Source organism: Leguminivora glycinivorella, chromosome 13, assembly GCF_023078275.1.
Source record: "Leguminivora glycinivorella isolate SPB_JAAS2020 chromosome 13, LegGlyc_1.1, whole genome shotgun sequence".
Classification (NCBI taxonomy): Eukaryota; Metazoa; Arthropoda; class Insecta; order Lepidoptera; family Tortricidae; genus Leguminivora; species Leguminivora glycinivorella.
Window position 1 is genome coordinate 14032124 of NC_062983.1, and position 12269 is coordinate 14044392.

Sequence of the window (12269 nt, forward strand, 5' to 3'; positions counted from 1 at the left end):
TTATTCGTAAATACAAGGTCAATGCAAGTAGAAGACTTAATGCTTACCCTGGTCGCTTGTTTGACTATCTGTCTTAAATTTGATTCTAACATAGTATTTAATAGTTTCTCTGTAGATGTTGAATTTATGAAAATGTTTATATTAAAATCTCCTCCAATTATGATTCTCATTTTTTGCTTAAATTTAATTTTTGATAAAATGTTATTTAATACTGTGAAAAAGGTGTCTATGCTTCTATCCGGCCTGTATATATTAATTATACACATATTATATTGTGTGATTTCGACTGCACAGCATTCAACTATATACTCAGTAGATAATTCTGAAATGTCTTTCCTTTCAATGTAATCAATACCATCTCGTATCAGAATCGCCACTCCTCCGCCCGGTCGCTCGCTCCGATAAAACGCCGCTGCAAATTCGTACCCTTCGATATGGATAATATCTTTTTGTTGTTCTGATATCCAAGTTTCAGTTAAACATAGTACTTGATAATCGTTAGTTTCTAAGAATGTTTCTAGTATATGGGTTTTATTTTTTAGACTCTGCACATTTTGGAATAATATATTGATATCATTTTTATCATTTTGAGGTGCGAAAAAATGTTGCGGGAGGATTATTTAAATTTGGACTCATATTCGGCGATTTCGGCGAAGAATGATCGGCCGCCGATGGGCCTGCAGTATCGGTTTCGGTATGTATGGTTTGTGTGGCTGTTGATGTTATGTAACTTGTGTTAGTATTTGGTTCTAGTGTTCGCCGTTGCTGCTGTATCTTATGTTGGTTGTTTCGATATTCTTCACCTTCTATGAATAATTTATTGTGTCTGATCACTGCGTATTTCCCACATTTACGCGCTTCTAACATAATTTCTCTCAGCGTGTTTCGTTCTTCTCGAGCTTTGTTATCTAAATATGCAGAAACAGCGATGCCAGTATTCTTGAAGCATAAGGAGTTATCTAGTATGTATCTTGCCATCCTTTTACTCATAAACTCGATTACGAGGGGACGTCGAGGACCTCGTTTTCCAATTCTGGCCACATCTTCGACGTAGGTGTTAACATTGATTCCTAGTGTTTCATAGAAAAAGTCGGTGACGCGGCCGTACAACTCGTCCTGTGTTTCGTGGTGATATTCACTCAATCCATACATTACAATTTTTTTATTATTTTGAACATTGTCTAGCGATTCCTCCGTTAGGCTGGACATGCGGCTCTCAAGATTTCTGAGCTCTGATTTTAAAATAGTGTTTTCCGCTTCAAGCGATTGAATTTGTTTACTGATGTCCTCAATTTTTGTGGTGCATTTTTGTTGCTCAGTCCGTACTTGTGTCAAATTCTGTGTGATTTCCTTGTTAAATTGGCTAAAAGCTAGGTTTATCTGTGTTTGTATTGCTGTGTTCATATTGTTGATTAAAAACTTATTATTGGCCGTTAGCAACGCATTAATGCTCGATAATGTAATTTCTTCGCTACTAGAAGTGTTATGTATCTGCGTTTTATTTAACGTGTCGCCTGGTATATCTCCTTCAAGGTCGAGAAGGGCGTCCACTGACATGGTAGTTTCATTCAGGGACGAGGGGATATGCGCGCGTACGGGTGTGTCATCGTTTCTGCGCCTGCGGGTAATGTTCATGCAATCCGGACAGTGCCAAATACGTTTTATTTCATAATTTTTTGCCATGTATTGTGCTGTTGTGATATTCAGGCACATATAATGGTAACCGCCATTGCAAGCCACGCAATTTAATATTTCTAGGTGACTAATAGCATCGCCGCATCCTTTGCAATTCATTTTAGCAATTTATCTAGCAACAGCAGTAGCGTACTCGTAAACAAAATAACATATGTTAACTTACTCGACGGCCGGCTGTGCGGAGCGTCGCTCAAGGCCAGCGCTGCCTTATCTATGATGTGCTGCGGCCGAACGGTGACGGAGATGAACGAAGTTCACGGGTCACTGAACTTCCAAGCACTAGCGGCCGTTGACCGCACTTAATAAACGATTTTTGTGACACTTTACACTGTGATTTCTTCAAGGGTATTTGATATATTGGAGAACGGTTTTCACTAGTGGATAGATCTTTTCCCCCGGAAGATTTTGGTATATCTCACTGGTTGATTGCAGCAGTTTTGTATTTATTTTAAGTTGATTTGTCGGGAGCTCTAAATAAGCGATCTTGTTGCGGCGGTCGCGCTACCCGCCTATGTACAATAACATGTTCAATGCGTGCAGTTAATTAAAAACTTAATAAAAAGTGCAAGAATTTGTTTATAATATGATTTTTTTAAATGTTAACAAAAAAAAGAAACAAGATTTTTACCCTGAATAATCTGTAGAGATCGATATCTCTGTTGGCAATAGTGGGGTTCCTGTTGAGCGGCGTGCCACGATCATCCATGAACTTGTAGAGTTGAGCCACGAAGTGGTCTTTCTCTTCACGGGGCTCGTCATCGGAGCTCTAAAAATACAATTATAGGATTAGGGGAATGCCTGGGACACAATTTTTGGACTAGTTAAAAAGGCACTGGTCGCAAAAAATACCACCCTGAATGATCTTTTTGTATTTTTTTTTTGCACAGAATTTGGACGAGTTGTGTTAAGAGGAGAACATAGTAAAAGTTTCCAACCAAAACCCTTGAGTCAGGGGAAAGGAGGCTCAATACACAGCGCACGATTCGTTTAAAGAGCGCGGTAAGTTCTCATTGCAGAGGCAAGAAGCGTTGTAGATTGTAGAGTAGCTTAATTGTGGCCTTCGCGAGGCAACTGCGTTGCTACGAATAAAACTGGCTGAAATATTGACCTAGCAGGATCTCAAGTGAGACTGGTCGTGATGTTGTCCATAAACTGCAACACTGTTTTGACAAGACAACTGGTTTAGAATGAACATGTGGCCTGAATAGAATATTTATGCTGTTGGCAGGTACTGCGCGGCCGATCAATGAGGTCCGAGTTACATTCTTTACGAGGCAACTTGTTCGGAACTAACGACGCAAAACTACTTACGACGTCAGAGATATTGCGTGGCTCATTGAAGAGCGCTGCTCGGTCCTAGTGAGGCGGCAGCGTGCCGTTGTTCATGAACTTTAGCGCAGCCTCCACGAGGCAACTGGTACGAGTAGTTCGTAGTCACTGGTTAGATTACTCACGTCGTCAGAGGTATTGCGTGGTTCATTGAAGAGCGCTGCTCGGTCCCAGTGCGGCGGCAGCGTGCCGTTGTTCAGGAACTGTAGCGCCGCTTCCACGCCGCCCCATTCTAGCGGCGCGCTGCCTTTGCGGAACTCCCGGGCTTCCTTCTTTGGCACTGTGTAACTATAAATAAACAATGCTTTAATATTTTCGAACTACTTATTTTGCGTTGTTTCCAAATTTTGCAAAGTGCCCCTATAGAGCGTGTTGAATTTTGTTGGAGTTAATAAGAAAGATTTTGTTGATGTGCCTCGGTCGAGGCAGTTCGATTTGACGAGGAAAACACGAGCGCTGCGTTGCTCGGCCCATTACTGTATTGGTAGTTTGCCTCGCGAAGCTGCTCGCTTTATGGGAGGGAAAATCAGCCAATGGAAAATGGCCAATGTATATTTAACTAACCGCTTCAGAATTATCAAGGGGCATCTACTATAGTTAATGGAAGATTTAGAAGTATTGCTTTACAAAAAACAATATCATGACTCACTATCGGCCGTCCTTGAAGGAGCGCACAAGATAGTCCTCTTTAACTTTAATGGTGGGGGTGGGCGCCACCACAAGCGCGGGGAAGGCGGGCTGGTGCGGCCGCCGCCGTTCCGCCCCGCCCGCCGCTTCCACTAGCACTACGCGACCGACGTGCGGCTCGCTGTCAGCTGGCATGCGACGGGTGCTCACTTCCCCTTCACTCTCGTCTGACCTATAGGGATAAATTAAGGTTTTTAAATTGGTGTAGGCACATTTTAGCACTATGGATATATTTTGAAAGGGACAAGAATAAGATGAAACGATTTCATTCCTTATGCAACAGAAAAAGCCACCTCACGAGGAAATTGCCGCGTCAGTGCCCCGTCAATGAAAATGTGCCTTCGATGAGGTACGTCGCCAGGATATTGTCTCGTGAAGCATCTGGATTCTTCACGAGACAATATCCTCATTAGGTAGGTAGGCGTTCCATCGACGTCGACTTGCTTGGTCAAATGTACAAACTGATAAAATAGTACAAAGTGCTAGCTTTTGCCCGCGGCTTCGCTCGCGTTAAATTCGAAAATTGCGGAATTCTTCACACAAACTTCCACCACCCATTTCAGGGAAGTGGGGGGTTAGAAAGAGACAAAAAGTAGCCTATGTCACTCTCCATCCCTTCAATTCCCTTCAACTATCTCCACCTAAAAAATCACGTCAATTTGTTGTTCCGTTTTGCCGTGAAAGAAGGACAAACAAACAGACACACACACTTTCCCATTTATAATATTAGTATGGATATGCCCGAAACTTCAAAATACCCTATAATTAATTTTGTATATAACCACAGTGGGAAAAATTGAAATAAAAAGCACAACTTACGCAGCTCTCCCCCTCCTCCCGCGCCTTCCAGCTATGACTGGCGTAGAGAAATGCTCTGGATGCGTGAGGGGTAACTGGTCCAACGTCTCACTCTCGTTGAAATGCCTTCCGCTCTTTAGGCATAGTGCTGACCGCCGCAGTGTCGTGATGTCACCGTCGTCGAACACTGGTGGAAAAATAATTTGTTAGTTTAGTTTTTAATTTTAGCACTATTTATACTTAATAGCTTAAAATTTCAAACGCGACGCTTATCGTATGAGGCATAACATCGTGAGCGTTTTCGGAATGCTTAAAGTTGATATAGCAGTGGACTAGAGCAGTCAGTGTCTAGGAAGGGGGAAGTCTTAAAAGAAAACGTAAAATATTCCTCATAATAATTTTCAATTTACAAAGTATGGTCAACCAATCAATAATCAATAATCAATAATCATTTATTCATTTGCAAGAATGTAGTACACAAAACAAGTTCTTACAGTATACATTATGTCCCATAGTACATTCTGCTTATCAAAGCATGCAAAGAAGGTGTGCTTAATCTAACTTAATAAATATACAAATATACAAGGTCCTAACAAGTAAAAGATTGTTACACTATTTATTACACACATGTCTAGATATTATCATGATTTCAGAATTTTAAATATTGCAAAATTAAGAATTATTATTTACTACACAAGTCAGTTATTAATGTCTGGATATACTAATGTCAAATTTAGATTAAGATTGAAACATGATACAATATTAAATTAAATATTAAATAATTACATTGCGTTACAATTAAAATATTCCTTAAGGCTGTAGAAGCAATTTTGCTGAAGCCATTCTGTGACTTTCTTCTTAAAGACATGGAAACAGTGTTCTTTAAATTCAAACGGTAGATTATTATAAATTCTAATGCACATATAATATACATTTTTTTGGCTACATACTAGGCGATAAAAGGGTGCTGCGAGTTTATAAGTATACCTATAAGAACGATTTGAGACCTGAGATTGTAATTTAAATAATTGCAAGTTTTGTTTTACAAAAATACAGATTTCCCTTATATATATGCAAGCTAGGGGCAAAATGTTTAATGTTTTGAAGTGTTGCCTGCAGCTTTCCCTATGTCCACCACTACAAATAGCGCGAACACATTTCTTTTGAGCTTTAAAAGCATCTTCAATTTCGGTTGAGTTACCCCAGATTATTAATCCATAGGTAAGGCTCGAATAGACATAACCGTAATATGCGGTGATAGCTGCTTTCTGCGAAACAATTTGTTTTAAGCGTCTTAATGCATAAACGAACCGGTGTAGTTTGTCACAAACGTATTTTACGTGAGATTTATATGTTAACACGTTATCTAGCCTTAATCCGAGAAACGTTGTAGTGTCGACTTCTTCTATATTTTCTTGCATAAATTCAATGTCAACTGGAGACGGATTAGACTTGTGTGTTTTAAATTGGACAATTTTAGTCTTAGCTAAATTTAACTTAAGATTATTTTTAGATAGCCACTGATGGAGTTTCGCCAATGTAGTATTAATTAATCCTAGGCCACTCCAATTGTAGTATTAATTAATCCTAGGCCACGCCAATTTGAATCCTAGGCCACTCTAGAACTCTGTCTTATTTAAACCACGTTCTATTTGCCATAAGAAGTCTCATTGACGTTTACTGTGCCAAGGTTCTACAGTGGCCTAGGATTCAAATTGGTTGACTGTACCTACCAACATTGTTCCATTAACTCTAGAATTAAGTGCTTACTTACATAATATTTTATGCAGGAGACTTTTCACCTCTACTTACCCACCACACAAAATATGAACTACAAGACTGACACACACGCAGAGAAAGAAAGTTAAGAGTGAGGAGCCTACCCAGTAAACCCACACTGCTGTGTCCCATACCCATAATGTGCTACTTGCGTAGACATTCAGAACTAATGTCCCAATCTTTGTACATTTAAATACTAAACACAACTGCAATCCTGTAAATTTGCTGTAAACCAGTGGTTGTCAAACTTATTTTCCCATGGAACCCTTTTGGAAAGCAAAATATCTGACGGAACCCTTAAATTAAATGTTTAAAAAAATAGTTTAATACAATCTTTATTTTAATAAGTAATCATAATAATGTGAGGTATTACATGAATCTGTTTATTTTTATTTTTTAACAATTGGTGAACATTTGGTTTAATGGAAGAGAGTTGAAGTTGCATATCAGGTAACCAAAATTCACACGGAGCCCCCGGAGAGCCTTTGCGGAGCCCTAGGGATCCGCGGAGCGCACTTTGAGAATGGCTGCTGTAAACCATTATATAAAATATCAATATTTTAGCACAATTTTATTATTTTAAAGGTTGAGGATCATAATGTGAGATGAATTGACTGAAGTAATTCCACATGAATTGTGGATTTAGCCAGTATCTGATGAGTTAGAAAGGAAATTAAGGACATTTTGACTACAAGGTTTGTTTACTGTTTACAAATTCTATTGACGGTGACTTTATCTTGATAAGCTTCTACACTCTCTACAGCATCTTTCTTAGGCTCCTGTTTCACCTCCACTGTGCTGCCAAAATGCAGGGTTTCTCTCATGAAGTCATCAGTCATTGTCAAGGTGGCTCTTAATCTAGGACCTACCTAGCCTTAATCTAGACACTTACCAACAGTGTACTGGCTACAATCCTGTATCTTGGTGATGACAGCCTCCACAGCATCTTTCTTAGGGTCCTGTTTCACCTCCACAGTGCTGCCAACATGAGGGTTTCACTCATGAAATCAATAGTCATTGTCAAGGTGGCTCTCAAAATTTAGGACCTGCCTAGGCTTAATCTAGACCCTTACCAACAGTGTATTGGCTACAACCCTGTATTTTAGTGATGACAGCCTCCACAGCATCTTTCTTAGGGTCTTGCTTCACCTCCACAGTGCTGCCAACATGCAGGGTTTCTCTCATGAAGTCATCAGTCATTGTCAAGGTGGCTCTCTTAATCTAGGACCTGCCTAGGCTTAATCTAGACACTTACCAACAGTGTACTGGATACAATCCTGTATCTTGGAGATGATAGCCTCTACAGCATCTTTTTTAGGGTCTAACTTCATCTCCACTGTACTACTAAGAAGCAGGGTTCCTTTTATGGGATCATCATCCAATAACATGGTGGCTTTCTTAATCTATGACCTGCCTAATCTTACTCTAGACACTTACCAACAGTGTACTGGCTGCAGTCCTGTATCTTGGTGATGACAGTCTCCACAGCATCTTTCTTAGGGTCCTGTTTCACCTCCACAATGCTGCCAACATGCAGGGTTTTTCTCATGAAGTCATCAGTCATTGTCACGGTGGCTCTCTTAATCTAGGACCTACCTAGGCTTAATATAGACACTTACCAACAGTGTACTGGCTACAATCCTGTATCTTGGTGATGACAGCCTCCACAGCATCTTTCTTTAGGGTCCTGTTTCACCTCCACAGTGCTGCCAACATGCAGGGTTTCTCTCATGAAGTCATCAGTCATTGTCAAGGTGGCTCTCTTAATCTAGGACCTGCCTAGGCTTAATCTAGACACTTACCAACAGTGTACTGGATACAATCCTGTATCTTGGAGATGATAGCCTCTACAGCATCTTTTTTAGGGTCTAACTTCATCTCCACTGTACTACTAAGAAGCAGGGTTCCTTTTATGGGATCATCATCCAATAACATGGTGGCTTTCTTAATCTATGACCTGCCTAATCTTACTCTAGACACTTACCAACAGTGTACTGGCTGCAGTCCTGTATCTTGGTGATGACAGCCTCCACAGCATCTTTCTTAGGGTCCTGTTTCACCTCCACAATGCTGCCAACATGCAGGGTTTTTCTCATGAAGTCATCAGTCATTGTCACGGTGGCTCTTTTAATCTAGGATCTGCTTAGGCTTAATCTAGACATTTACCAACAGTGTACTGGCTACAATCCTGTATCTTGGTGATGACAGCCTCCACAGCATCTTTCTTTAGGGTCCTGTTTCACCTCCACAGTGCTGCCAACATGAAGGTTTCTCTCATGAAGTCATCAGTCATTGTCAAGGTGGCTCTTAATCTAGGACCTACCTAGGCTTAATCTAGACACTTACCAACAGTGTACTGGCTACAATCCTGTATCTTGGTGATGACAGCCTCCACAGCATCTTTCTTTAGGGTCCTGTTTCACCTCCACAGTGCTGCCAACATGCAGGGTTTCTCTCATGAAGTCATCAGTCATTGTCAAGGTGGCTCTCTTAATCTAGGACCTGCCTAGGCTTAATCTAGACACTTACCAACAGTGTACTGGATACAATCCTGTATCTTGGAGATGATAGCCTCTACAGCATCTTTTTTAGGGTCTAACTTCATCTCCACTGTACTACTAAGAAGCAGGGTTCCTTTTATGGGATCATCATCCAATAACATGGTGGCTTTCTTAATCTATGACCTGCCTAATCTTACTCTAGACACTTACCAACAGTGTACTGGCTGCAGTCCTGTATCTTGGTGATGACAGCCTCCACAGCATCTTTCTTAGGGTCCTGTTTCACCTCCACAATGCTGCCAACATGCAGGGTTTTTCTCATGAAGTCATCAGTCATTGTCACGGTGGCTCTCTTAATCTAGGATCTGCCTAGGCTTAATCTAGACATTTACCAACAGTGTACTGGCTACAATCCTGTATCTTGGTGATGTCAGCCTCCACAGCATCTTTCTTTAGGGTCCTGTTTCACCTCCACAGTGCTGCCAACATGAAGGTTTCTCTCATGAAGTCATCAGTCATTGTCAAGGTGGCTCTTAATCTAGGACCTACCTAGGCTTAATCTAGACACTTACCAACAGTGTACTGGCTACAATCCTGTATCTTGGAGATGATAGCCTCTAGAGCATCTTTTTTAGGGTCTATCTTCATCTCCACAGGGTTCCTTTTATGGGATCATCATCCAATAGCAAGGTGGCTTTCTTAATGACCTATGTGACCTGCCTATGCCTAGTCTTAATCTAGTCACTTACCAACAGTGTACTGGCTACAATCCTGTATCTTGGTGATGACAGCCTCCACAGCATCTTTCTTAGGGTCCTGTTTCACCTCCACAGTGCTGCCAACACACAGGGTTCCTTTTATGAGAACCTGTGTAATATAGACACTTACCAACAGTGTACTGGCTACAATCCTGTATCTTGGTGATGACAGCCTCCACAGCATCTTTCTTAGGGTCCTGTTTCACTTTCACAGTGCTGCCAACATGAGGGTTTCTCTAATGAAGTCATCAGTCATTGTCAAGGTGGCTCTCTTAATCTAGGACCTGCCTAGGCTTAATCTAGACACTTACCAACAGTGTACTGGATACAATCCTGTATCTTGGAGATGATAGCCTCTACAGCATCTTTTTTAGGGTCTAACTTCATCTCCACTGTACTACTAAGAAGCAGGGTTCCTTTTATGGGATCATCATCCAATAACATGGTGGCTTTCTTAATCTATGACCTGCCTAATCTTACTCTAGACACTTACCAACAGTGTACTGGCTGCAGTCCTGTATCTTGGTGATGACAGCCTCCACAGCATCTTTCTTAGGGTCCTGTTTCACCTCCACAATGCTGCCAACATGCAGGGTTTTTCTCATGAAGTCATCAGTCATTGTCACGGTGGCTCTCTTAATCTAGGATCTGCCTAGTCTTAATCTAGACATTTACCAACAGTGTACTGCCTACAATCCTGTATCTTGGTGATGACAGCCTCCACAGCATCTTTCTTTAGGGTCCTGTTTCACCTCCAGTGCTGCCAACATGAAGGTTTCTCTCATGAAGTCATCAGTCATTGTCAAGGTGGCTCTTAATCTAGGACCTACCTAGGCTTAATCTAGACACTTACCAACAGTGTACTGGCTACAATCCTGTATCTTGGAGATGATAGCCTCTACAGCATCTTTTTTAGGGTCTAACTTCATCTCCACTGTACTACTAAGAAGCAGGGTTCCTTTTATGGGATCATCATCCAATAGCAAGGTGGCCTTCTTAATCTATGACCTATATGACCTGCCTAGCCTTAATCTAGACACTTACCAACAGTGTACTGGCTACAATCCTGTATCTTGGCGATGACAGCCTCCACAGCATCTTTCTTAGGGTCCTGTTTCACCTTCACAGTGCTGCCAACATGAGGGTTTCTCTCATGAAGTCATCAGTCATTGTCAAGGTGGCTCTTACTCTAGGACCTACCTAGGCTTAATCTAGACACTTACCAACAGTGTACTGGCTACAATCCTGTATCTTAGTGATGACAGCCTCCACAGCATCTTTCTTAGGGTCCTGTTTCACCTCCACAGTGCTGCCAACACGCAGGGTTCCTTTTATGACATCATCATTCACTGTTATAGTGCCTCCAACCTTGAGTGTGACCTGAAAATTGATTTAGGTCTAATATAAAACCAATTACATGGGTTATTGATAATGCTGCAGAATTTATTATATTTATCACCAGTTTCTATCTTCATTTTAGGCATCAACAAGCTACCACTATTGTAGAATCTTGGCTGGATTCCATTCAAATCTGGTAATGCTTCCTTGCTAATATGGAGTAGGTCATACAATGTACAAAACAAATAATTGTGTTATTGTCTTTATAGGTCAGACTATGATATAAAGTGCATATGTTATGTATAATAAAGCTTATCCTATTTTTAGGTACTATATATTTACCTTGCATTTTATGCTTCTGGCTACTTTCTTTATCTTTGCTTCACAGAAAGCACCCTTGTACTTGGCACTGACATCAGTGCCTACTGGCAGGAATGGAGGTTCATCCACCTGCTGTAATACAACACATCATAATTCAAACAATATGCTAATACAAAGAAATCCTGAGTCAGTACATTAACAACAGTAATTAAACACATTTGAAATGATTTTGGACTTGACTTTACTATAAAATACATATAAATGATCACTCAGATTTATAGTATTGGTAGATGGATTATACTAACCATATTAGCTATGTTGAAATTCAGTATTGATCTTCACACAAGGCCCTGGAAGAAGACACAAACAGTTCAATAATTATCCATGAAACAAACAACTGAATTCGATTTTCATCACTAATTCAGTATTAGCACCGCTCATAAAGAATGCTAAATGAGGAAAACATACCTATAAATCATAAAAGTATAGTGTAAAACAAAGTGGCACTGCTAGGACGCCAAGCCCAAAGTGGCGTACGTGACCATAGGTTATAGCAGGGTAAACTAGGCTCTCTGCTTTTTGAGAACATGCTAAGATGTGAACAGGACCGTCTGTTTTCTGAGGAAACAATACCTAAATCTATAGAAACTGCGATTTAGAGCCATAACTACAAGTTATACGACACACTTATATAGATTGCGCGGCAAACAAATGCAATGAAAGAACAGACCTGGCAAATATAATATATTAGTATAATTTCATTAACACTTGCATCAACTCCCGGTTAACACGTAATACGAGTCCATTTTACATTAAAACGAATTTAATTTAGTAAAATCAATCAAACGAACACCACTTTCGTTTCACTTTTTTGACAATAAGACCCTAATGTTGCTATACTAACCAATGAATAAATATCATCCCCTAAATGTTGCCTTAAGAAAAAATTGAACTCTATAGAAGTTTCTTGAATATTCCAAGATTTTAAAGTATATTTTAACTACGTATTTATAAATATTTTTATAACACTGAGCAAAGTGATAATATAATAATTATATTGTTT

General features: G+C 40.2%; 1 protein-coding gene across 3 annotated transcripts in view; it reads right to left on the reverse strand.

The window, feature by feature from the left end:
• The window catches only part of LOC125232862, a 36291-nt gene extending 24204 nt beyond the window's left edge, over nucleotides 1-12087 (reverse strand). For all 3 annotated transcript variants that reach the window (XM_048138664.1, XM_048138666.1, XM_048138665.1), the window contains exons 1-8: nucleotides 11937-12087; nucleotides 11512-11556; nucleotides 11228-11338; nucleotides 10771-10927; nucleotides 4531-4696; nucleotides 3674-3883; nucleotides 3150-3312; nucleotides 2324-2461 (exon numbers count right to left, since the gene is read on the reverse strand). In XM_048138664.1, coding sequence (XP_047994621.1) covers nucleotides 2324-2461; nucleotides 3150-3312; nucleotides 3674-3883; nucleotides 4531-4696; nucleotides 10771-10927; nucleotides 11228-11338; nucleotides 11512-11514 — 948 coding nt within the window. In that variant the 5' untranslated portion in view covers nucleotides 11515-11556; nucleotides 11937-12087. The remainder of the gene's footprint in view (nucleotides 1-2323; nucleotides 2462-3149; nucleotides 3313-3673; nucleotides 3884-4530; nucleotides 4697-10770; nucleotides 10928-11227; nucleotides 11339-11511; nucleotides 11557-11936) is intronic.
• Nucleotides 12088-12269: the final 182 nt, after the last annotated feature.